Below are 27,444 nucleotides of genomic sequence, written 5' to 3'. Positions count from 1 at the left end.
TTAAATCTATAATGTTTACAAAATGAGGAGATATAACTCTTGTGTTTTCCATGTCTAGAAGAAAAAAATTGGAATTCCTTATTTTAATTTTTAGCAGTTTCTAATAACTAATCCAATCTTATATCCCAACCGATACTTTGTCAATATAAGCGTTCAATGATGAATTGAACATTAATATACATACATATATGTAATGTTATTGTGAATTTAAAAAAGAACTTTTATTTTGGGAGCTGAAAGAATTTCAATATAAAAAGGATTTTATCTCTGGCTTGATCACTGGCTTACTCTTGGAATAGAACTTTTTTTTCTCTTTACCCAATTCAATTCAATCATCAACTGTTTGTTTTGATGAAATCCTCTGAAGTTCAAAAAGGATATCGATCGTGATTTAAAATATTTTCCAAACTCACGATACTACCGCGGAATTTACCAATCAAGGGAATGTTAATTAAGTTGAAGAATTATAAATTAATAGTTTTGAGAGTATGAACTGTGAATCCGATTACCAATTTTTAAAAACATTTATTGAATTCTGATTTAATTTCCTTTTGATTTGGTGTTATACTTTATGTATTTTGTTTTGTGTACAGATTTTTATGTCCTATGCTTTAACTTCTGGTTTTATTCTAAATTTTAATTTATGTCGTTTTCAGGTGTTTCTAAAATAATGATTTAAAATTTTTTTAAGTACATTGCTTAAAATTTATTTCCAAGCAATTTTCCAATTAAGAAGAAACATCATCATTTAAAATAATCAATCAATGACTCGTCGAAAAAGCTAAAATAAATCCAATTATTTTCGCTTGTTTGTTCGATTATCATAAATAGGGAAATGGTTTGAAAAATAAATATCCTAATTCATTGGGGTTTAGGTATTTTTACTATTTCTAGCTTAATTTGAAATCTGAATTCTGAATTCTGATTTGAGAATCCTGAATTCTAAATAGTGGTTAGATTTAATTGTCCTTCTTGTAGATTAGAAATCATTCTTTAGTTAATGTGCTTATGAACTGTTATTTTCAGAATTTTATTCGGTCTTGGTTTGATTAAAAATATGAAATATCTTGATGTATTCAATTATTTTGTTTTTGGCACCTTTTAAAAGCAGATGTAATACGGATACAAGCATGTGTGGTTTTTCCTTTTTTCCACAATACCACGCCCCTTTTTCACAGAAACACTGCAACACGCATGCTATGCACATTTTATTCGATGCTGATTGGTCAAAGGCTATGTTTGAGCGAAAAAGAAATACCGGCGTCAGAGAATGTTTTCAGAAACTTCGTTGGAATGGATGAGAGACAAATAGATGAAGAGAGAAAAAAAACATAAAGCGGGAAGAGGTAAAGTCTATAGGTGAAGGTATAGTCTTTTCAAACTTCTCAGGCATTTTTCACTGCCGTTTGTTCAAAGCAACTTGCTCAGTTTTAATCTGATTGTCGTAGCAGTAACAGCTTTGCGTGCTATCGTTGTGAATGGTGAGAAGATTGATGAAGAGGCGTGCTAATTAATTAACAGTTTTTTAATGTTTCGTGCGGATTAAGAAAGTGATGGGATGCGCATATGAATCCAAATAAAGCTATGGTTCTGTGAGAAGTGAACAACGTGTGATTTTTATAATTACTGGTTTAGCCAAACATGATTGATGTGAGTGTGTATGGAAATCATGCAATGCACGCGAGTGGATTTCAAAGTAACGAACCAGGATCAGATGGATATCCTTACTTATCATCAAACCATCATCATCACCACTATCACTACTATCGACAATCTGGATCAGCAGAGTGTAGCAGTTCAGCTGAGCCTATAACGTTTCCTTCCCAGGCTCTGGGGAATTCCAGCAATACTAGTGTAAATTGCACCAACTCCTCAAATCCTGTACAGCAGCAGCCTTTTTCACATAGTCATTTGTACAGTCCATCAGCAGTGGAATATGGAATTACAACATCGAATTCACCCTCTGAATTGTACTTCGACAGTGATACGCACAACATGTTCTACAGCAGTCAAGCGCCAGCCGGGCCGTTCCAGCAAACGCGTATCATAAGTGCAGATAATGGTTTGAGCTATACTAATCTAGATTATATGTATAGCACACAAGATTGCGGCGATGGCTTAGTTAACACGGAAAACAAGTACAATGTACATCGTTACGCTACTTTTGGAATACCTCCTTCGAGTGAAAGTATCAGTGAACATCAACAAACGCCTAGCAGTTCGTGGCAATCGCAATTGTTTTCCGAAAACACCACACAGAATTGTGTAACTATTTGCCCTTCTCTGAACAGCTTAGAACCACAAGAATTGAATTCAGCCCGCCTGGATAAAGATTCTAAGATAGGTCACCTAAATCAGGTCGGAGACTTAATCAGCGACGGCAATAATTCCTTACTTCAACTAAGAAATGAGCATTTGTCGCAACAAAAACAACAGAATGCACCGACTTACAAATGGATGCAGGTTAAAAGAAATGTGCCAAAACCCCAAAGTAAGTCCAAATACTGAATAGTTAGTTTCTAATTATAAGTCAAATTACCGTCGGGTTTCAAATCCCGATATTACATATTTTAACCCTTCAACTATTGGATTCTACTTCATTATTACTTTACACCAAAGTGAATTACTTTACAATTATATATTAAAGATTATTGATATTTTTTTGTTTTTAAGAATTGTAATTGTTTCATCACAAGTTTGAAAAAATACTATTTTTAAAGTTTCTTGGTGGCCAAGTTTAGTGGCAGGTTTAAAATGTAGTCCCTAACTACATTCTAAGTAACTAGGGCGGGCTTCTTACTTTATTTTCTCATGACGCTTAATAATCTTTCAAAATGAATTGTTGTAACTAGGGATACTATATATGTAGAAGCTTTGATGTGATAAAGTTGAATTTATGTGTAAACAACCAGCGGTTCTCGATCAAGATGAGCTCCTTTGGGTGTGAAATTGTGCTTTTTTAGCTTCATGCGCTAAAGATCTTTTTTCAACTTTATTATCCTGGAAAAACATACTGAGTAGGGTAAATGTACCCGAACTTGGCCCCTAAGGCATGGTTGACTATATTTCCCATGATTGAAGTCTTCCTGTAATATGTACCTTCAAAAGTCCTTCGACAAATATGATTGCTAACTAGCCTGAAATGTAGTAAAAATATGTCCTTGCTTTAAAGCGGTGGACAGTTTGATATAAACCTGATCAAACTATTGATTGAAATGCTCCTTATTGTGGCCCCCGTTCCGAATTGTGGCCCTTTATGAGTTCCTTAAATTGGCAGCCTCTAGAAGAAATTTGCCTCACTAATACAACAACAGCCCCCACGAATTCGTTGATAATATCCTGGAAGGAAGCACAACAATGTTCTGTGTTGTTTTCAAAAAGTCGAAAGTACGAAATGTCAACCAATTTTTAAAATCGATATTTGCGTGCAGAATTATAATCTTACGTAAAAAAGTTTCATTTGTTTGTTTCAGTTTTTGTTGTGTTTAAAATTTCTATTATCAGAATGACAATCTAGAACAAAAAGGTTCGAAAATATTACATTGGTTAACATAAAAAAGTTTAATCACCGAGCAAATAAATCGTTTGTTCAATTTTTTAAAATGAAATCATGATAGATCTGTTTCCATTGAAGTTAACATACGATAGTGAATGTTCATATTTTTTTATTCCACTCCCATAAAAGGAGGAGAGACATTTTAAAAACCATTATGACCGAGGCAAGAAGCAAGCTAAAGCTAAAACTCAAGTAAGCGAACAATTCTTTGAATCATACCTACATATTTAAAATGTCGCCCCTAGGAATTTTCTAGCAATCGTTTGCGTACACCCGGAAAGCAAAACAAGACAAACTATCGCTCACTCCAGTCAGCCTGATGGAAATAGATTGCATCTCACTCGTTCGTTTGGGGACTATGGCCAATGAAAGCGAACAACAAATTTACAAGCTGGGTGAAATTCAAGCTGCATCCCGCTCGCACTCATGCAAAATCATCATCCAAACTCGGCAGCGCTTCCTTCGCATATTCCTTTCCTACGGAAAACAAACGTCGTCACCTCTGCTGATGCACAGTGATCCATAATATAAAACAAACTTGGTCAAAATATTATTTTTGATTTCACATGAAATTGAAAACAATAAAATTTAGCTCTTAATAACATAATTTTTCAACATTGTAATGCAACTACATTTTTTTAATAAACATAATATTTAGAATGTCATAATTTGAACTTTGTGACCATTCCTTTCAAAGCGACACATAAACAGCAAATGTTCATCTCCAGCACAAATAAAATGAAATCAAAATACGTTGGACCTTATTTCCATTTGTAGATTTCTTTTTTGGGTCTGGATAAAGTTACTTCAACGTTGAGATCCAAGATATCGATTCGGATCCGAATCCTGTTGATTTCGTGCTCAGAAGTTGAGAGGAAGAGTTCTAGAAATGTACCAAGAAAAAGGCAGCTAAACTTTTAGTATTATAATTCCAACTAAGATGCCAAATACGCTTGTGAGATAAATAAATTGATTACAGTCCAAAATACATTTATGGTATTTTTAAGTTATTTCAATTCAATCATTCTTTTTACTTTCGACCGGTTTTAAATTTCCAGACCACTGTGCACTAACGGCCGACGATTCGGCTGCCGGCTGCCGGCTACCGTCTGCCTGCTGATTGCGTTCTCACACATACATACAAACCTCAATTAGTGGAATTTCATGCCAAGATTAGGCGAAAAAAATGTTTATATTTTCTTCAATTTTAGATCAAATATATACGTTGTTTGGAGTAGGTTATAATTTTATATTTTTTGCCACGTTTTGCTGTAACCAACGGTATTTTTTAGTGATTTTTTCATAGGGAAGTGTGTTTTTAAAATCGATCCGAAGGTGGCAGATGCACTAGCAAGGTAGGTTCATTTCAGATTTTTTCCGAAAATCGTAATTTTACTTCCAGTTCGTCATGTGAAAAAAAATTATTACGCAGTTATTTGGATTCAATTGCGGACAAATGCTATGCAGAATGTAGACAAATGCGATTTTCTTTTATGTTTGATTTATTTTATATTTTTAGGCATATGTTTGACATACAAATTATCAAAATGCATTTTGGCATGCCAAGATAAGGAGCATGCCAAGTTAAGGCTCACTTACCCTATTCCGCTATGGAAGCAACAATGCAATTCATGAGCAATGAAATCAAGAAGTGCATTGTATCCAGTCATTATCATAAACATTAGACTCACATTCACATTACATTTTATATTGTACCTTTCGTTGAACGATGATTTAAAAAAAAATGCTACTTAAAATAATAGAACGTATCTTCAAACAATTGAGAATCCCGCACAAGATCTGAAACATATTGTACCTACTGTTATACACCAAATTCATTTCCAGAAATTCAAGCAATTCTAGAATGCATTTTAGCCTGTTTGAAAAGAGGATACAGATACACTAGTATTTAAATGTTCTCTGACAGCTAGGCCGCTCTCCGAACACTAAGTACGTTCAAATGTTACTCCAAACTAGTATGGTAGTGCAATATTGCACTAAGAAACCTGGTCAAAAGGTCAGAGTATTTTTACTCTGGGTGCCAGGCCACTGCGGTATCCTAGGGAACGAAGAGGCAGACCAGCTAGCTAGGGAAGGATTTCAGGGACTGTTAATTGGACATGAACCTTTCTGTGGAGCATCGAAAAGTGCCTTGACTATGGAGCTCAAGAACTAGGAAAGCACCACTATTGTTTCCAACTGGAAAACAGCGTAGGGAGCAACTCAGACCAGAAGATTCATCGAACCAAGCGCTCGACTCTTCAAAAACATGTTGAACTTAAGTAAGCATGAGTTAGGTACTTGCACAGGTCTCTTGACCGGACATTGTTCAACAAAATAGTATCTCAAATAGTAAACATTATTCAAAACGAAGTTCGAAAAAAAACTGCAGAGCACCTTCTATGCAACTGCAGCGCCCTCATCAATCGAAGAGAGCATATACTTGGGGCTAAATTAATAAGCGCACAAGACATATGTTGCAGATAAGTCCTAAGAAGGTTATATCATATATCTTTGATATCATACCCGATTGGGACAAGATGCTCAATCAGCAATCAACTGTTGCTTCAATCAATAGTGCAGGTGAGTCTGATAGCATACAGTAACGCGGGGAAATTACTACAATAGATCAACTACTGGTCGCAGTGGGCTCGCCCCTACAAGGAAAAAATAATACACAAAATTAACGATAGCTTCCCGAAAACAGTTGAATTCATGCTGTATTAATAATAAATAATTTATCTTTGATTACATTGCACTGAAACTTTCAATAATTCGTACAAGACTTGAATAGTTATTTTCGTAAACCTATGACGATGAGATGAATATATTTTGGCGATCTTGGTTTGGAACAATATTGACAAAAATTTAGCGCAATTCAATATTTGGATTTGAATGCGAATTAATACGAAAAAAATGCAATGTTTTTTATTGTATGGCTTTCACATATCATGCAACCCATAGTTCGAAAACATGGAATTACGTTGAAGACAAAAGTGATTCAGTTTATGCAATTGAAGAATGAAGACAAAAGAGAATAGCCAAAAAAATTGGGGTTTCATACAAGTACAATTAACCATATCGTTAATAATCAACGATTCATATGGTCCAAATTGCAGAACAATGCATATACTTTTTCAAAATTTTCACAATTTGCCAATTCTTTGTGAAATAAATAAAAAAATTTACTCAGCTGTACATAAGATTTTGTTACCTTTCCTTTTGTGGGATTACCATTCTTTATTGTTATTACTGAAGATCCACATCCTGAAGTAATGCTCCGTAATGTCCGAAAATATCGCGCCATTCACCGTGAAAAATTAACATTATTGGCGAATTGCTTCATTAGTTCTTGAGTTGTGCAAAAATGTTTATTTTGATTAGGAGGCCCCCTCTCCACTCCAGGGGGTCTGAAGAGGTCTTTGCGGCCGACCATGCCCTAGAGGGTAGCGTTCAAGTCTCCTAAGCCAGAGGTCATTCGATCGAATCTCGGTCACGGCATACATAGTACATGCACTTTCTATGGGCTATTGATTTTAGCATTTGTATGATGCTAGCCATCATATCGTTGAAAGATGTGCGCATTAGTGTTAAATAAAATAAGATATCTTCAAAAAACATGAAATTTCAATAAGATCCAATATGTGTGTGATCGTTTTTAAAAACCATTGTATAGACCAGGGGTGAGCAACCTTTTGAAGCAACGGGCTACTTTCAATTTGAAATTCTTTCGGTGGGCCGCATTAAAATAAAATTTAAGTAGGTAATAATAGTTTGCATAACTTTACGTATTTTTTTTATAATGACAAATTTTAGACAGAGGATAAATAAAATGAATTATCTTTCGGTAATTTTAATTTAAATTTAATTTAAATACCTCATGGAAATCTTATGGTAATGTGGATTGGTAATTTTGAAGATAAAAAATGTCCATTTAATCAATGTTTTGCATGATTTGCGTATGAAATATCTAAAAATAGCATCACACAAAACACAAAGCAACAAAACTCACATTTTTTCGAGGTGCTAGAAATCTCAGAACTGATTTTGACTTATTCAGGGGCGCCGAATCCAAATATTCAATTAGTTTTTTAGCCAGCTCTGGTTTTCGAGATGACTTTGAAAAATAGGTAAAAATTAGTAATTGAATTTGTGTACTTTTTGTGACAAAACTGTGAAATACAAATACTTATTGATTCAATGAATAACTTTCTCGAAGACCACGAGAAATTTCGAATTCTGAGAAAAAAGTTATCGAAATTTTCTTCTTTGTTATCATTTTTTTCCAAACCTGCAAAAACCGGGAATTTGTACAAAATTTGAATAGTGAATTGATTGAAAATCAACTTTTGGTTTTTATGCAGGTTTATTGGTTTGTCTTCATAACTGATAACCAATAAACCTGCATAAAAACCAAAAGTTGATTTTTTAATCAATACACTAGCCTTCATTCAATCAAAATAAAGCATGGATCACTACAAATCTGGACGCGTTAAAACGGGTCTATCTCGGAGCTATATAAACGAAAAAAAAAGTGTTATAATCAAAATTTAGGGTTTTTATTGCACTTCAAAGGAAAAATAAGAAAAAAAATATTTCGATGTTTTTTTGCTAAAATTTCGAACTTTTCGTCTAGAACCACTCATCAAAGTTTGGACACCCTATTCACTGACCTCAGCGGCCATTTTATTCCACAATCTCTTCATCTCTGTTGCTTCCCGAGTCGTCCTACCATTCTTCTTCATCTTCTGCTTGACAATTGCCCAAAATTTTTCGATAGGGCGGAATTGAGGGCAGTTGAGTGGGTTGATGTCCTTTTCAACAAAATCCACCCGTTGGCCGAATACCACTGTAGTATTTACCTCCTAGCTGTAGTGGCAGCATGCCAAATCTGGCGAAAACTTTACTGGTCTTTTGTGAGATCTATTGTACGAAAAAAAAACATTTTTTTAGGCACTCCTCCTTGTACATTTCGGAGTCCATGGTCTTGTTTTTCACAAAAACCGGGGTTTTTCCTCCGCAGCTGCAAATACCTTGCCAGATCAAACACTGTCTTGCCAACTTATCGGCAAAAACGAATTTGAACTTGGCGGGGACATCACACCGACCAGTGCAGTGCACCACTGCAGTGGCTTTATACAATTTTTGGCCAGGAAGCTGCCCAAAATCCATCTTCGCGTACGTTTCGTCATCCATGAGGATGCATCCGTCGTACTTTGTTGGAATCTTGTTGTATAACTTCCGAGCACGTCCTTTGGCTACTAAATTCTGCTTCAATGTCCGGTTTGGTTGCTTACTGGCCTGATAGGATCGTATTCCTTCGCACAGACTAATCCTTCTGACGGTGTACCGGTCGACGTTGAATTTCTTGGCGATGTCGTAGTCCGACTACCCTGTGTTTGCCTTGATCGTTCTCAACACCTTCAAATGCAGTTTCTGATTCTTGGTCCACTATAACGCTTGGTATGAACCTACCGAACGATAGTATGCATCTCACGGAAACGTTTGAGAACGCTGCACACGGTTGATTTGAGCATTTTCAATGATTTCGCGATTTTTTTAACCCGACCACGTCGGTTTTTAACGTGAGTGTTCAAAATTTATTTTCGTCTCGCGGCTTCCATCACGTGTAACTTTTTTGGAACAAAACGAATCGTAATGAAATTTTCAGCACTGATAGAGGAAACATTTCCGAACAAAGTACTGTCGAAACATTCCAGATCCAAACACTAGGAGCGCAATGGTATATTAAACAGTGCGTCCAGATTCATGGTGATCCATGCTTTATTGTAGTAGAAGAGATACAACGCTTTCAAACAATTGAATTCTAAAATTTATAGAAATTCCAAAAATAAGATTACAACTTCCTCTGGAATCATTAAATCAGATCGATTTTACTCAAAATTGATAAATTTAAAAATTTCCACATGCCATATCACCGAAACTAGAAGTGATACAAGAAATCTGAGAAATGTTTTGAATTCAGTACGCAAAAATCTTACAAAATCAGTTATTGAAACACAGACACCAAAAATGTAGTTCCCCTGTGTAATCGTTACAAACTTTTTGCATTCAATCACATAATTACAGATATTGTTTTTGTCAAGATATCAGATTTTCTCTGAGTCATGTCGATAAGGAATCTATAATCGTTTACCCATTAAACTTTCGTGATTTCCGTCATTAATCAAGAACAAAAATATATCATTTCATCATATAATCATCAACTGTGAGAGAAATGGCATTCTGTTAAAATTGTAAGTTTGTGCACGGCTCCGCGCGATTTCATTTTTCTTCTGAACGCAACTGTAGGTATTCAAGTCTGTAGGATTTAACTTAAAGTAAAATAAAATATGTTACTTCTTTTAATCAGTATGTATTGTGAAGACTTATGTACCCTTAAAAAACATCGATAATTCTTACATATAAATATTTTCCAATAATTGATTAAACATTAAAGTATGTAGTTCAAATAATTGGACAACTATCAATGGAATCAGGATATTTCAATTTCGAAATGAATTAATCATATCAGTAACATAACAATTCGTGAAAATGGTCTGAATATGTTCATTTATGAAGTTTCGAGAAAAACGTGTTTGTAAATTTTGCAACCATTTTTCAATCGCTAATTTAAAAAATATTTTAAAATCGGGAAAAGGTTATTTTCAAGTATTTTCTTTGTCTCATGTGTGTGAGATGGAGATAAAATTAAAATTATAATGGAAACTGATAACTTAAAAAGCTTTTATGATAAGCAGACTTCATATTGGGCTACTAGAATCCACTGAAAACGTGTTTTGTTTAATTTGGGTTTTATATTCTTTTCACATGTTGGTTCTGATATGAAAAATTTCATGAAACAAAAGGATTCTAGATTGAATTAAATCTATCTTGAATTCTTCTGTTTCATGAATTATTTAATATATAAAGTGTTGGATTGTTTATAATTTATCTTCAAATTTCTATCGATTTATGTTGATTTGAGATCAAACCGGATGAACCTTTCGATGTTGCTTCATTTTCTTTTGGCCTTTCCATCGCTTTATATGATGTTTCGTATCGGCATATCAAGTTACGTGGTTTCGATGACAGTGCATTACGCAACCATCTCTTCGAATAAAAGCTGTTTGATATGTAAACATTTGATGAAATAAATAGACCACTCTCTGTTCGTGGTAGGGAGCAATGCTATGAGCACAAACTTTCTTTAAATATACAATTCAAATATTTATTAGGTCAACACTTTCATTGCTTAATCAAACTTCTAGAAATCTGATTTACGTAGTGAGCATTCTAAATGAAAATCATTCATTATTTCACTTTGTGCTCAAATCAGTTTATTATCAATGCAAAATAATTTGTCACATTACCGTTAAAACATTTTACAAATAGCGAGGAAGAATTATCTCAACGGGTTGATTTTATCTCAAATGTAGAGGAGAGTGGGGTAACGTGGGCCACTCTCAATATCTCAGATGTGTGTTGAGATAAAAATCTCAATCCAACTATCATCGCCGTCACTTTGCACAAGCATATTTTTCTACATGTTTTTGACTTGAATATTTATGCATCATATGCTTCTTTTAGTTATAAAGCTTAAAAAATTAAAAAAAAATTGTTACATAATTCAACAAACACCCGCTAATTTCATCGATGGGGAACCTTAAGTTCTTAACAAAAATATGCTTATACGCTTATGATCTTAGTTTTGTCATGTTCTTTCACGTGAAAAAGGAATTTATGATGAACCATCAATAAGTCACACAAACGCAACCAATTTGCAGATCATAGCTTGTGGGAAATCGTGGGCCACACATCTTGAGACAATTATATTTTTATGTTTTTATACACATTCAGAACTTAGGAATACGTTTTTCCTATCTGTTAAGTTTTCTTGTGCTAAATAAAGATGTATAAAAAATATTTTGTCCATCATTTATAAGGAACTTTGCCATAACGTTCGCGAGTCATGTTATCGAAACTTTTCAATCATACACAACTCTCTTTTTAATTTCATCATATGAAACCACTTTAAAATAACGAAATGAATTATGAAATTGCAGTTTTGAGTCAACTCATAAACTTTGCATGTTATTTGGTCAATTTAAATTAAGTGGCTCACGATTCCCCACCATTTTTCAAAATCCAAAAAATATTGCGTTTTTCAAAACAGCCAGAACTTGGAGAAAACAACTTATTAAAAATTTTAAAAAATTGCTTTATGATACGTTAGAAATGTAAAAAACCAGACCATTTTTTTTCCTTTAAATATTTTATAACAAAGAAGTTAAGGAGCCTAGAAAAAATGTGGTCCATGATTCCCCACTCTCCCATATATATTCTGTTTAATTATTGCATTTTTGACCACTTCCGGTACCTTGCGTTCTGTTCCAAATTTTTGCGTTCTTTGTATATTTTGTAACCCTAGTTCAAAGAAGATTTTTACTTGTCGAAGGACTCGAGACTTGCAACTTATCATTATACCTTCCTAGATGTAAACATGAACAGGTATAAGAAATTAAAACTGCAGTTCAAGCTGCCAGTGTGGAAGTGTGGTCTCATATCTCATGTCTTAGGTCTCAGGACTCAGGTCTCATGTCGCATGTCTAAGGTCTGTTGTAGATCTCAAGGCTTAACTCATATGTCAATGTTAGTCTCAGTCCAAATTAAAAAGCTTACGACGCGGCTTCTGAATTAAGCACACCTTCTTTACACGGTTTTTCACACACATTTAAATCCTTTTTTTCAGGTAACCTTTGTTTAATCAAACCCATATCAACCTTTTTTTTTATAAAATTAAATGTAAGCTTTCAAAATTTGACGTTTCAAAATATTGAAGAATTAATTAAATAAAAATTATTTTGTACTTATCAGTTTCCAAAGTTGTTAGGGTAGTTTTCTGTTCAAGACTCAAGTGAGCTGTATGTAGGAAAACATATAACAGAGTTTGGCATAACAATATTTTGTCCTCGCTATCAAAGACATAACTTTGTAAAAAAAGAAGGAAAACAGCTTGACGGCGGTGTAAAGAATCGATTATTTTTGGGCATTTCTGTTTTGCGCCGTTCGGTAAGGTCAAACAAGCAGATTTCTTGAGTGTTGGTGCTAATTAACAGACGGCTCAGACGAGAGCATGAATTAATATAAGATTTTTATCGCGGTACATAATTATAATATTTCCACGTCAACCGACATGCAAACATATACTTTTTACCTTACCCGACTTCGTTGGAATGCCACCCCCTACTGTTAGTCGGTGTAACACAGGATCAATAAAATAATTAATGATAGTGTGCTGTATTTTAACTAGCCAAAACTCTATGTAAGACTCGACAGCCTTGAGAATTGTTGTGGATAACGTCTGCACCACTAGAAGCTATACTGTTCTTGTCTCACGTTGCACAACAAATCCCTGTTAATTATTTTGAAAGAATATAACTGTCCAAATTTATAGTTCTATCACTGCAAAAAAACTATTTTAAAATAATTTTTAAGGCCATTCCAATTTAATTTAGCAATTTGCAAAATTTTATTCAGAACTATGTTTTTTTTTAATTTATAAGTAGTAGCAGGCCCGTGCGAAGGACTCGTCCATGGGGGGGGGGGGGGGGGGGGGGGGTTCGAAATACAAATTAAGCCAAAAATAATAACAATACCAAATATACACAAGAAATAGGGAAATTGATTTCTAAACCATTTTCTTACTTATAATTATCAAACAAACGCATATAATAATAAATTTTACTAATAAAATTAAGCAACGCTTTCAAAACGGATCAGAATGAATGTTTCAAATCAATGCTATTTCCGGGAAGTCATTGATAAATCATTCAAAATGTTTTTCCCTATTTCGAACTAGAAATTTGCTTGAAAATAAATTCTAAGCAGTCTACATTTCAAATTTGTTATCAATATTTCCGAAACATCAGAAAAAGAATGCAAATCAATATTTCGAATGAAGCTTTGGACAAAAGAATTAATGCACATATATAGAATACATAAAATATTATACCAGATTTAAAAAAAAAAAATCTGAATTCTAAAATAAATGTTAGATCGCGTTTAAAATTCACCATGATTAAAAATTGTTAGAAAAATTTTATTGATTGTTATTTATTATTTATCTAATTTTACGTTTCATTTCTTCATTTTCAATGGAAGGATTGAATAAATCCGCTGTAGTATCTTGAATTTAAAGAAAAAACTATCACGATTCGAAATGTGAAATCTCAATTAGAAACAAAAACATTTTGAATTTGGAAAAGTTCATTCAATAGTTTATAATTGAATTTTGCTTGATAAAAAGAAGAAAATGTTTATTTGTATTTCAAGACTGCCAGTGATAAAAGTCAAAGATAAAACCCTTTTCTATATTAAAATTCGTCCAGTTATTAAAATTAAAAGCTAAAAAAGTTCTGAAGTTCGAAAAAAAAACTTTATAAATTTATAATACAACATGTTCAATAAGGATACTGACAAATTACAGATTGGGAAACGATCAACAAGAGTTTGATGAAATAAAAATAAAAATAATGAATTCCAAGTTTAGTTGTAAATATTGAAAGCACAAAGATAAAATAAGTTAAGTTAAGATTGCGCATTAAAATTCAACGTAAAAGTTGCTGCGCCGAATCATATCCATTATAGATAAGGTCAATTTAAACCATGATCGATTAAAAAACATGATATATTATAATGAAAATTGGAGAAAGTTTCATAAATTTTCAATCTAAGGTTTAAAAAATTTAGATTTCAAGATCTGAATACTTTGTCGCTATCAATTGGAATATTAGGTAATGAAAACTATAGAAGGTGAAAACTTTGTTTTTCTTATTGAAAATTTAGTTCCAAGACAGAAGATTAAGTTTTCAGAGCAGAAAAACTCAGATTTGAAAAAACAAAGACAAACTTATGAAAAATATTTTATAAAATTTAAATAGTTTTACTTTAAAATTCGGTAAATTCATTTGAAAGTTAAAACAAAACATGAAGATGAAAAACATTAGTTTTTTAATATTTTAGAAGGATTATCATTTAAACAACAAATAAAAACAAGAATTTAATTGATATCTTAAAGGAACAGCATTTTGATGCCTATGATTGAATGATTGATTTGGTAGATTTAAGCGTTCTGAAATCCAATCATTTATAAAATTTTGTCCATCACCTTGCTTTTTGGTGCTATGAAGTTTATAAGCTTTAAAATGTATCAGTTTTAACTGAAATATATCATAGATAACTAAAAAAGTAACAAATCTACGGTTACAGAAAAAAATCTGATTCTGAGTTTGTTTATTCTTCTCATGTAATTCAATTAAGTATAATTTTGACTGAAATTTATTTCTTGACGAATTATTCATATCAGGGCATTTTTTTGTATATCAAAATTTTTAGTACCAAAGTAGAGGATACTAAGTTTTAGATTTTAATTTGCTAACTGTGATGACCATCGTGGCTTCCAACATGTTGATGTATAAAATTAGTGTTCGATAAATTAATTATGAAGTTAAAATGGTTTGTTTCAAATTCTGAATTTATTTGGGTACACTTCCGAACAAAACCCATTCTAAAGACCACATCGGTGTTTTTTATGTTAAGTTTAAAATTTCAATGCAAAATGTTGATTCTATTGCAAATTGACTAAAAATCCTCTTAAAAAAATGTACAATAACAACATTGCAAAGCAAAATTTACAATTAAAAATTAGTTTCAATTCGTGATCGGTATATTTGTATGCCGTAAGATAAAACGTCTCAAGCCTATGGTAATTTAAAACTAATTTCTGGCGTAGGCGAGAAAAAAATCTGACTTTCTTGTTAACACTTATTTAACATTTTTTAAGTTCAAGTAATTTCTCTTTACTACTTCGAAAATTTTACTTGGACAAAATCTTCATGGGAGGGGGGGGGGGGGGGGGTTAAACCCCTAAACCCTACCTATATTTTTATTTAATATCATAGGGGAGATGAGGGCATAACGAGCACCCAGGGCATAATGAGCACTACTCTTTTCTACGAAAGTACGTATTTTCTTAAATAAATTTTCATGAGGATTTGTTTCGTACTTCCTATAGTATTAATTTTTCACAAAAAAAAGGAATCTCCTTATCATCTTTACAGAAATATTTTAAAAAAACTAGCTTGGTTCTCAAGTTACGAAAATATTATAATTTTTGAGCACCACGAAATAAGCTCTTATGATCTTAAAATCAGGCTTGGCAAAAGTCATCGTCATGAGGCGTGAAGCTGTGACTGTGAAGCCTCTTGGTCCGTCAAACTCAATTGACTGTTCCTTAACGACCAGTCACTTCGTTTGCCAGTCATTCATTCCCCAGTCATTTGAAGCTTAAATAATAACCTAGTCAAGCAATCGCATTCAAACGACCGATGACGAAAAAGAAACGCATTTATTATTATTGTTGCTCCTACCAGCAAGCCGAAGATGACCGAAGGCGAACAAGAAAAGCATTTATTATTATTGTTGCTCCTGCCAGCAAGCTCGTTTTCAGTTTTTTATTGCTATTGTTGCTCTCTGCCAGCAAGTCGTTCAATTAGTTGTACCTGCCGTCAGCAGCCGATCGAAGTGTGAAGAGATTTGCCAGTCACTCTCAGGAGAAATTTTGACCATGTGTAGGAGCTTCGCCAGTCGATGATGGAGAAATGTTGATTGTTGTCGTGCTTTATCCGTCATGCGAGTAGTGAGGCTCCGTCAATTGAGAACAGTGCCAGTCGTTTGATGAAACAAAACTAGTCGGGTCAAGCGTGACGGGCGAAATTTACCATCACTGCTTAAAATAATCTTGTTCTATAATGTACGCACTGCAACATGATGTACACATTGTTTCTCAATTTTTACCATCATAAAATTTTAGATTTTACACTTTTATCAATTTTAAAACACGTTTTACTTAAATTTGTTGACTAGGGGCATATAGAGCACCATATTATCGAGGCATAATGAGCATTTTCTGCCGTAGAATCTAGAAGCGAATTACAATTGATTTATAGCGCCACACCTTGACTAGTTTTCATCCGACGATTTAGCCTATCGGTAAGGTGTCGGAGAAGTAATCAAAAGACTAGCGTTAGATTTCTGTTCGAGGTGATTTTTTTCCATTCAATTCATGATCGATTTTTTTATTGTTACATTATACGGCTAGTAGCATCATCCTCCGAACAAAGCACATAATGTATGAGCGGGCGTGAATTGTTTGTATTCTACAAACAGACCTAGATTATTTTGTTATTGCTTTGTTTGATGAATCTACGACTCACCTGACTTCATCGAATTGAATTCGCTGCTAGATTCCCCGGCAGAAAACGCACATCTTGCCCTGATTAATGGTGCTCATACTGCCTCAGGGGGGGTTCTCATTATGCCTCCACAGTGGCTGGTTTTCAGCTTTTGGCAAAATTTTTTGAAATGCATTTTTTAACGTTTTCATCTAGTTTTTCACGTTTCAGCCCGTTAGGGAATAGGCTTTTCAAGTGTCTAAACACGAAACAATAATGTAACCTCCATGTTATAGCTCTTTTCTAGGGTCAAACAACCGTTTTCCTTAAGGTGGCCATTATGCCCCCATTCTGTCGATGTAATAGTAGGGGAGATTACACCGACAGAATTACGGCTTGTAGTCTATTTTAATACAAAAAAAACTGTTTTAATTAGTTTTTAATTTTTTTTAAGTACTGAAAGATAATTGATTTAAATCTAAACTATACAATGAAGATATTGTACAAAATATTTTAATTAGTTTTTTTGGTTCACCGATTTGTTGAAGGGAAGCATGTTTAAGTTTCATCTATATTGCTTTACTATACCAACAAAAACAGCAAAGCAATCTTCATTCAGAGTTTTAGGCCGGTATAAAATCTTTCAAAATTATGATATTTAAATACGATTTACACGTAGGAAAAAACTCAAGTAAATTAGTAGCTTTCTTCATTTTTTTTCTTAATTTTGCATATGACACTTTAATGTTAAATTCGGATACCTCCTTCTATGCATTTAAAATTTGAGAATTTAAAAGGTAAATAATTAAGCAAAAAAAATCTTTTTTATAAAGAAAGCCATATCCTAGCCAGCGATTGCAGAGCTTCCGTTATTCGAGCAACTGATTTGATAATGATAGGCACATCTACCATGGGTACCAATACGAGATACGCTTAAAAAACCGAAGCAACGAAAAAAATTGTGAAAAGTGCTTCTATTTTGTGTCCGTGTTCAGTAGCTGTTTGTGTTATCTTGACATAATGTCAATCTAAAAGAATGTGGATCGATGGTTTGTTACAGCCTATGTCTATAAACATATTCGCTGGAAGTTGGTTATCAGATATTAAACAAATATTTGGCAGAGTTCATTATGTCTTGCTATGTAGAAATAAGCTGTGTGAAAGTAGAGTTCAATTTTTGGACTCATCGGTGCTTACATTTGATTTATGATAACACAAAAGATTACTGCTGGTATCGTAGATGAAGGATATCAGTTTATGTATTTTCATTGACAGTCTGATCCCTTTATAATATGAAGTAGATAACTTATATTTCTACATCGCTAGTGATCAACATTCTCTGGATTTCCGCAATCTCCAGAAATATAGAACCACGCAATTCATAAACAATCTAATTCAACCGGAGTTTTTTGTTTTTCGCAAGAAAAAAAACAACAAGGTTTATCTTCAATAGAAAATTCAAGAAGTTCAATATCGGAAATTTACCGAATAAGTTCTAAGTTATAGCCTTAAATAAATCAATATCGTTTTTTTTTAATTTGTTTATTTGAAACGGCTCGTACCGTAGGTTTTAAAGAGCCAATGTCTGATTTGTGTAATTACATTTCATAGTTTTTTGAAAGATATAGATACAGTGAAGAAGAAAGTAGTAGTTATAAACGGAGATCAATAGCTTTGAGAAAGAGGTAGATTTCGAGATCAATATCGTTCTTATAAATTGTCGATTTCGTGAATATTCCAGTTTAACAGACCTTCAAACTGAAACTTGAACCCTTTAATGCAAAATCCAAATATCTCGGAAACGCGAAGATTTTTTGAGTGATGTATTGACAAAAAATATTCTAGAAGAAATCACCCCATGGTATTTTAATTACGATATTATTATGTATGTATGTGTGAGATACCTAACAATATATGCGTAAAAAATGCAAAATAAAATTTACTAATTTTTTTTTGAAAAAAGTATTTTTAGGAAAATTGCTGTTATTTCTTCAGATTTGCAAATTCTTTCAATTTTTTTAATCTCAATCAATCACAAAAACCTTCCTACACCAAATTAACAAGATTTGGAAGAGATTTGCAAGTTCGTATTGAAATGAATTAAGATTTTCAAAAATTATTTTTCAACTTTGATGGGCCATAACTTTAATAATAATAAAAATAACGACTTCCAAACCTGTTCAGTTATGTTTTTCGAATTAAAATGACATTATTTCACTAAATCAATAACAGCTATTCTCATTTGAAAAAAGTCATGTGTTAAAGGGTTAACTTTGAAAATCAATAAAAATTAGTTTGTATCGAATTAAAAAAAAAGCAATGTTGGACACACATATCTCGTCATATTCATTGTGATTTCTTTTTTCTATTCCAGACCACAAACCGTCACCTCAAACTGTAACGGAGTTCCACATAAATCATCACATTGTAGATCCACTGAGAGGAATTCCGAGTGAACATAGCATGGGTATTTGTCAGAATTATAATTTTTCTACATTATATCTGAAGAACACTATATTTTCAGGTCACATTGATACATCCCATCATACCAGTTATTTGATAAATAACACGAGTACTGGCAGAACAAACTTCACAAACAAGCAACTGACAGAGTTAGAGAAGGAATTTCATTTCAATAAGTATCTGACCAGAGCACGACGCATCGAAATAGCAAATTCATTACATCTGAATGAAACGCAGGTGAGAAATTATGATGATCACTTAATCTAGTCTAAATTACATTCTCAGTATTGAATTCGCTCGCCAAAATATATATTCAACTTTATTTACCTGGTCCTAAACGAATCGTTTGAAATCTTTAACTTCATCCACATTTTTTTTTTTTTTTTATTTACAAGTTGTTTTATTAAGGCATTTTACTTATAAAGTTTTTATGTGCCGGGAGTATTTTTCCTAACTTTGGGTTAGTAAGAGGGGGGCCGTAATCGTCGCGGCTACTCAACTGTTAATTAAAATTTTATTATAGGAAAGGAAAGGGGATTAACTGGGGTCACTTCCAAGAACAGTTTCCGTTAGGGTCCGGTGGTGGCTTCCTGTAGCTGTGGTTTCGATAGCTACCTCAGGGTTTTCGATTTCCTGGCCAGCCTTCTTTGTGGTGTTGTAGGACCCGTCGGATGAAAGTTTGTTCTAATAAATAGACGAAACGAGCATTAGATAAAGTACAGACAGAGGGGAAGAGGACTAAACGACCAAGTCAGACATTTTAAGATATTTGTATATAGGGTACAAATATTCAAGATCTAAGTTTGCCAAGATGTCTCGAATTGGAACACCAGGTAGTTTACATCGGGCCCTAAGGGTATCCAGTAGCCAAGCCCTCGATCGATCAAACCGTTCACACGTCCACACAACATGATCAATGTCATGGTAGCCATCCCCACAAACACAAACATTGCTTGTAACTAGTTGTATACGAAACAAATGCGCGTCAAGCCGGCAGTGATTTGACATGAGCCGAGAAACCACGCGAATGAAATCGCGACTCATGTTAAAATGCTTAAACCATGCCTTCGTCGGAACCTTAGGGATAATCGTATGGAGCCAACGTCCCTTTGTGCCATTATCCCAGCTAGACTGCCAAGCGTTAATCGCTAAAGTGCGAGGTATTGAAAAATATTCATTGTAAGTTATTATCCTCTCAAAAATTTCACCTTGTAACGCGCCCACCTTAGCCAATGAGTCCGCATTCTCATTGCCTTGAATAAGACAATGAGACGGGATCCAAGCTAAGGTAATCCTGTACGAATTTTCGATCAAAGCGCCCAATATCCCTGAAATTTCCAGCAAAAAATGGGAAGAGCGCTTCATCAGTTTCATCGATCGAATCGCCTCAACGGAGCTGAGACTATCCGAATAGATGAAATAGTGGTCTACGGGCAGTGTGCGAATGTGTTCCAAGCTACAATAAATTGCGGCTAATTCAGCAACGTAAACGGAGCATGGCTCTCGAAGCTTGAACGAAGCTTCAAAGCGCTCATTGTACACTGCGAAACCAGTCGCGCCGTCAATTCTAGAACCATCAGTAAAGAACATTTTTGTAGGGTCAATTTCACGTACTTTTGATGCAAAGATTGAAGGAATGACGTTGGGTCGGACGTGATCTGGTATTCCACGGATGTCAGCGGTCATGGACAGATCGAATTTTATTAAGGAACTACTGATCGGGTAAAAGTGACTCGTGTCCGAATTTAACAAAGAAGGGTTTATTTCTAACTGTCTAAAAGTTTTATAATTGTTTACATATTTTACTTGCGAATTAATATTCATAAGCCTTTCCAAATTTTCTATCACCAAAGGATTCATAGTTACACTTCGAATTAGGAAACGTAGCGATAGATCGAAGAACCGATTTTTTAACGGCATTATTCCCGCCAGTACTTCGAGACACATCGTATGTGTTGATTGCATACAACCCATGGCAATACGCAAACAACGATACTGTATTCGTTCTAGTTTAATCAAGTGGGTATCCGCGGCTGACCCAAAGCAAAAGCTTCCGTATTCTATGACCGACAGTATCGTTGTTTGGTATAACCTGATGAGGTCCTGTGGATGAGCACCCCACCAGGTTCCAGTAATCGTTCGAAGAAAATTGATTCTCTTTTGGCATTTTTGTGTCAAGTACCTAATATGTTTTCCCCAGAGGCATTTAGAGTCGAACCAGACACCTAAATATTTAAAACTAAGAGATTGAGTTAGAGTTCTACCCATCATAAGGAGCTCTATTTGAGGAGGGGAATGCTTCCTTGAAAAAACTACTAACTCGGTTTTACTAGGCGAAAACTCGATGCCTAGATTCCTGGCCCAATGTGATAAATTATTTAGAGTTTCTTGTAACGGAGGTTTAATTTGAGTGCCTTTTTTACCTGTGATATGAACAACACAGTCATCCGCAAGCTGTCTTAGCGTGCAATTTTGTGCCATACAAGCATCGATTTCTCGGACATAAAAGTTGTATAGCAGGGGGCTTAAACATGAGCCTTGGGGTAGACCCATGTAACTAATTCGTTCAACTTTGGTTTCTCCATGACTAAAATGCATGATTTTTTCAGACAACAGGTTATATAGAAAATTGTTCAATATTGGTGGAAGTCCGCAAGAGTTAAGATTACTAGATAGCACTTCTATGGACACCGAATCGAATGCCCCTTTGATGTCCAGAAATACTGCCCCCATCTGCTCTTTTTGGGCAAACGCCAATTGAATGTCTGATGAAAGTAATGCTAGACAGTCGTTCGTACCCTTGCCTCTACGGAATCCAAATTGTGTACTTGATAACAGATTGTTTGATTCAACCCATTTATCCAGCCGAAAGAGAATCATTTTTTCGAGCAATTTCCGGAGACACGAGAGCATTGCAATCGGCCTATACGAATTGTAATCAGAAACTGGTTTTCCCGGTTTTTGGATGGCGATGACTTTCACTTGTCTCCAGTCATGCGGAACAATGTTCATCTCTAAACATTTATTGAATAAATTCAACAAGCGTTTCTTAGCGGTATCTGGCAGATTCTTCAACAAGTTGAATTTGATTCTGTCCAGTCCGGGAGCTGAATTGTTGCAAGACCAGAGCGCAAGTGAAAGTTCGACCATCGAGAATTGATCCTCCGTTTCGGGACTATTCTCTGTATTCCGATATATTTTCTGTGTTGGTACTGCGTCCGGACAGACCTTTTTCGCGAACTGTGTCAGCCATCGACTCGAGCTTTCCTCACTTTCGTTCGAAGGAGTGTAATTTCGCATGTTTCGTGCCGTTTTCCAAAGCGTGTGCAGAGACGTTTCTCGAGATAACCCATCCACGAATCGCCGCCAGTACCCACGTTTCTTGCCCCTGATCAAGTTCTTGAACTTGCGTTCCAAGGCCAAATAACGTTGGAATTTTTCTGGCAATCCGGTTCTGCGAAACTCAACAAACGCCTTGCACTTTTCTCCTCGCGCACGTGAGCAGTCTCCATCCCACCACGGAGTGGGAGGCCGTTTCTGTATCGTCGAATTGTCATTCCGTCTGACCTGTGCCCCGATTGCACAGTCCACAATTGTCCCGGAAATAAAACTGTACTCTGCCTCCGGAGGCAGTTCGTCCGTTGACTCGATGGCATCAATGACACCCGATGCGTACTTTTTCCAATCTATATTCTTTGTGAGGTCATAAGGAATATTGATCTCTTCGGGTGGACTACGACCACTGGTGATAGAAATATTGATAGGCAAATGATCGCTTCCCTGAGGGTCTTGGATTACCTTCCACGTACAATCCAAGCTCAGAGAGGAAGAAGCTAAAGAAAGGTCTAAAATACTATGCTGTGATTGGGATCCATTAATTCGAGTCACTTCCCCATTGTTTAAGACAGTCATGTTGAAGTCGTCGCACAGCTCATATATCATGTTAGCACGATCATCATCACGTGAGCTACCCCAGCCCACGCCATGGGAGTTGAAGTCTCCCAGAACTAGTCGGGGTTCTGGAAGAAGTGAAATAATATTCGCCAATTGGTTCCCGCTCACGCTTGAATTTGGCGGAATATATACCGAGGCTAGGCAAAGGTCTTGGCCTTTAATTCTAGCTTGGCAACTGACGACTTCAATACCTGGAGATGGTTGTAGTGGAATACGATAGAAAGAGTGGTATTTCTTGATCCCCAAAAGAACGCCACCCCCTCTTTGTCCATCTCGATCCAGGCGAATAATATTGTGGCTATGGAAGTTAAAATCTGTGTTTGGAGAGAGCCAAGTTTCGCATAAAGCGAACACATCACAATTCAAATTGTGTACCAATACTTTAAAGGAGTCTAATTTTGGTAAAATACTTCTGCAGTTCCATTGCAATACAGAAACAATTTCTCTTACCTCAGTGGACGAGTTATTCATCAAAAGATATTGCTTCTGCGATGAGGGTCATAGTGCAAGCTTTCTTTTTCAAGACTTCTCTTAAAAGAGGTACAAACATATTAATCATAGTCCTCCATCCTGCTGGTACGCTGAAAAAGTCTAGGATGAACGCAACAATTTCCGAAAATTTCATCTTACCATCAGACGAAAAGCTGGGCAAACTGTTCGACGATGGATCAGATGCAGTTTCTCTGGGAATAGTTACATCCTTGTTAGTTACTGATGGTCCTGAATTCTGAAGGGAAGTCTGGGGTTTTGACTTACCGGAAAGTGGAGGGAATTCCTTCGGGGACGGATTAAAACCCGGAGGTCTCTGAATAGGAGGGGTAGAATAACTATTTCCACTTTGAGGATTTTTGGTTTTATTAACTTTGCTGGCAGCTAATCTGGATTGTGTGTTAGTTGTGCGTTTCCTTTTTGGAGCCTGTGAAACATTTTTTTTAACAAATGGCCCAGCTGAAGTTCCTTCGCATGGATCCTCCCCTTCGGATTCATAGTCACTTAGAAGGCCAAACTGGTTCTCTGAGACGATTGGCAAAGACTTCATCAGCATGTCTCTATATGATTTTTTAGAGCGAGTTTTCAAAGAAGTCTTGATTTTTTCCCGGCGCGATATGTACTTCGGACACGCCGAGAGAGCATGAGATTCCTCGCCTGTGCAATACAAACATCTGCTTGCTGCTTGTATTGTACACGAAGCTTCCGCATGCTTCTCCCCGCACTTAGAGCAGCGTGCCTGATTGCAACAGTAGGCGGCCGTATGATCCAACTGCTTGCAATTCTGGCAGAACATGACCGAAGGCACATAAAGTCTCACAGGTAGACGAACCTTCCCGATCGCAACGAAATCAGGAAGTGCAGTGCCGGAAAAGGTAACACGATAGGAGTTCGACAGGGAAAATGTTCTCTTTTCCCCCTCGCCAGATGCTGATTTCAGCTGACGCGCCTCCAGCACCTTGACCGTGGGAAGACCAGGGTCTTTGAATCGGCCAACCCCGGAATTCACAAGATCATCGACGGTCAAACCCTCTTCGGTTACCACTCCGTCGATTTCCACGTCACGAGCGGGAACGTATACGCGGTATTCGATCGTAAACTTCGGGTCACAAGCAATGGCATTTGCTTCCTTCAGGCTACCAACAACAATGCGCATCTTGTGCGGTCTCATCGGCTGGTAGCTGATTACGGAAGGGTAAGATCGATCAAGGTCCCGAGCGATTGAAATCACGTTGGGTGATTTACCATTCGTTTTGGACCGGATATAAACTACCCAGGGTCCCGTCGATTCAGGTTGGTAAACCCGACGGCGAGGGGCGGCTTGAGGCAGCTCATTAGCTTTTTCAAAGGGGGAGTTTACTTGAGGGGTTGATGCTGGTGAGGAGTTGCCAAACACAAAGGGAATTTGTGATAAAAGGGTCTGCGGGAGAGGAGAAGGATCCTCTTCCGTGTCCGAAAGGTACATCGGGGGAGCAATTATTTCCTCGGAAATTATTTCCTCGGAATCATCCTCCTGAAAAGGAGGATCTTCACCAGCCTCGCCGTCGTCATCCATTAGTCGGTGATTTCCGAACTAATGGGATTGAGCGGAGAACCAAACCTTAATAATGAAATTCAATTCAAATTAAAAAAAAAAAAAAATATATATATATATATATAATTATATAGTAAAAAAAAAAAAAAAACAAAAGGAATTGAAAAAGCGAGAAAACAATAAGAAAAAAACCAAAATATAATAAAAAAACCAAAACGAAAGTTTTGGAAAAAAAAAACAAAATATTTATTATTAGGTGCACCCTAATATGCGATCCACCCTATACCACCGATGTTGAAAAAACGTGGCCTTTTGTTTCGACCTTGAGCACTTTGTTTGATACCGGGGAATATTGTTTGCAGCGCACACGGTGATAATATCACTTTGTTCTACCCGATAGAAGCACTTCAACCCGAATTCACCGGGAAACAACTGCCCGGGCGGTATTCACACCCGAATGTGCGGGCAACTAAGTTGAAAACTTTTCACACACGACTGAATTACTGTGCAAATATTCGGAGCAAAATAAACACGACTGCATGCGGTGAATGATGCGAGACGAATACTTCATCCACATGTCCATATCTTTTTCATTTAGCAACTTAGAAGTAGCATTCCATCGTTATCACCGTCCAACAACAAAAGCATTCTGGCGAACGGATAGTTCTGTCGAAAAATGTATACCTAATTTGACAGTTTTGTTGAGAAAGGTCTTTCAGATCTTTCAAAGTGTATTTCAATTCCACGAAACACTATTAACTGTCGTCCAAACTGTAGCCTTTTTCTGTTGTGGCATAAGACACGTGGATTTTGTATGAGACCCTTCTGTTTTGAACGTAGGAGATGTCTTTCAATTCAAAAATATGATTGTGTATCAAATTTGGTAAATTGATTTTTTTTTGTGTAAAGCCTTCTCCTATTTCCCCGCCACCACTGTTTAAGGCGAAATAATTCGCTTATTATTACAAATACTCTCGATCTGGCAAAACTGGGTTTGTACCAAATTCAATGTCATTCGCTTGCAAAATGTATGAGGTCAGTCTTTTTTTTTTTTTTTTTTGTATAAGCCTTTACCATTTGAATGTTTGAATGTTTCGAATCTAAACCTGTTCCAGCCTGGAGATGTTTTCAAAACAATAAATCACCACCAAAATTAAACTATGTTCATGTGTTCTTCAGTTTCTGAAGTTCAGTTGCATAGTTTTTCTGAATTTTGAGAACTCAGGATCATTGTTTAAGAGACTCATTTGGATTCTTTATCTGACTTTTTTCAATGATAACTGATTCTGTGTTTTTAAGATCTAATCTATTTTTTTTTAAGCGATCCTTTTACACTTATACCCCTTTGGCTTTGAGGGCATCTAATGAAACTTTTGTCACATTTAGAATAACAATTTGATAACATTTTCTTTTATCTGATGAGAATTATATTCATAAAAATCTCATTTTTTTTGTGTTACAAAGATATTATATTGAAATACACATTTCATGCAATTCCTGCTTTGACTTTGATTGTAACTGTAACTTTAAAACTATTTATTTATTTAATTTGTATTTTGTTTCTCAAAACTTGATAAGAAATTATGATTTGGATTTTAGACACTGAGTTGTGATTCTGAATATTATCTGATTTCAAGTTTTGAATTCTTAAACTCTTATGTCTTTATCTCCATGGAATTTGAATTTTATTATTTTGTTTAATTTTTTAAATTATGTATTCTATGTTTCAAATCTTCATGATGCTTTCCAATTGTCTTTAGATAAATATTTTTCGGTGGAATCCTCTTTTTATGTCAAATTTCCAAAATTACAAAATTTAATCTTTACGGGCTTGTGATATACATAGCTCAGTTGGTCAGTCTGTTGCCTCCTGATCAGATGTCCGCGAGTTCGAGCCCAAGAGTAAACATCGAACACAGTTGTACCGGATAAGTTTTTCAATAACGATCCGCCAACTTTAATGTTGATAAAGTCGCGAATGCCATAATGATGGTAAAACGACTATAATCGAAACAAAAAAAAAACAAAATTTAATGGACAATCAAACAATATTGTTCGTTTCGTATTCAATTTTATGTTGATTTTATGAGAGCCCCTCTGTTGTTGAAATGGGAATCGGTATTGATTGTAGTAAATATACTTGTCATGTTTAAACTTGCATATGTGAGCGTATTTTGTTGAATATTTCTACTGTTTATGTTTCATAAATATAT

At 35.3% G+C, this 27,444-nt stretch overlaps 1 protein-coding gene across 1 annotated transcript in view; it reads left to right on the top strand.

The window, feature by feature from the left end:
• Positions 1 to 1,449: 1,449 nt before the first annotated feature.
• LOC129745436 (homeotic protein labial-like) overlaps positions 1,450 to 27,444 on the top strand; it is a 29,851-nt gene continuing 3,856 nt past the window's right edge. The window contains exons 1-3 of the mRNA XM_055738513.1: positions 1,450 to 2,491; positions 19,166 to 19,258; positions 19,316 to 19,491. Coding sequence (XP_055594488.1) covers positions 1,642 to 2,491; positions 19,166 to 19,258; positions 19,316 to 19,491 — 1,119 coding nt within the window. The 5' untranslated portion in view covers positions 1,450 to 1,641. The remainder of the gene's footprint in view (positions 2,492 to 19,165; positions 19,259 to 19,315; positions 19,492 to 27,444) is intronic.

The sequence above is a fragment of the Uranotaenia lowii genome, chromosome 2, assembly GCF_029784155.1.
Source record: "Uranotaenia lowii strain MFRU-FL chromosome 2, ASM2978415v1, whole genome shotgun sequence".
Lineage (NCBI taxonomy): Eukaryota > Metazoa > Arthropoda > Insecta > Diptera > Culicidae > Uranotaenia > Uranotaenia lowii.
Note: the sequence above shows the minus strand (reverse complement) of the source record. Positions and strands in the feature narration are given on the sequence as shown.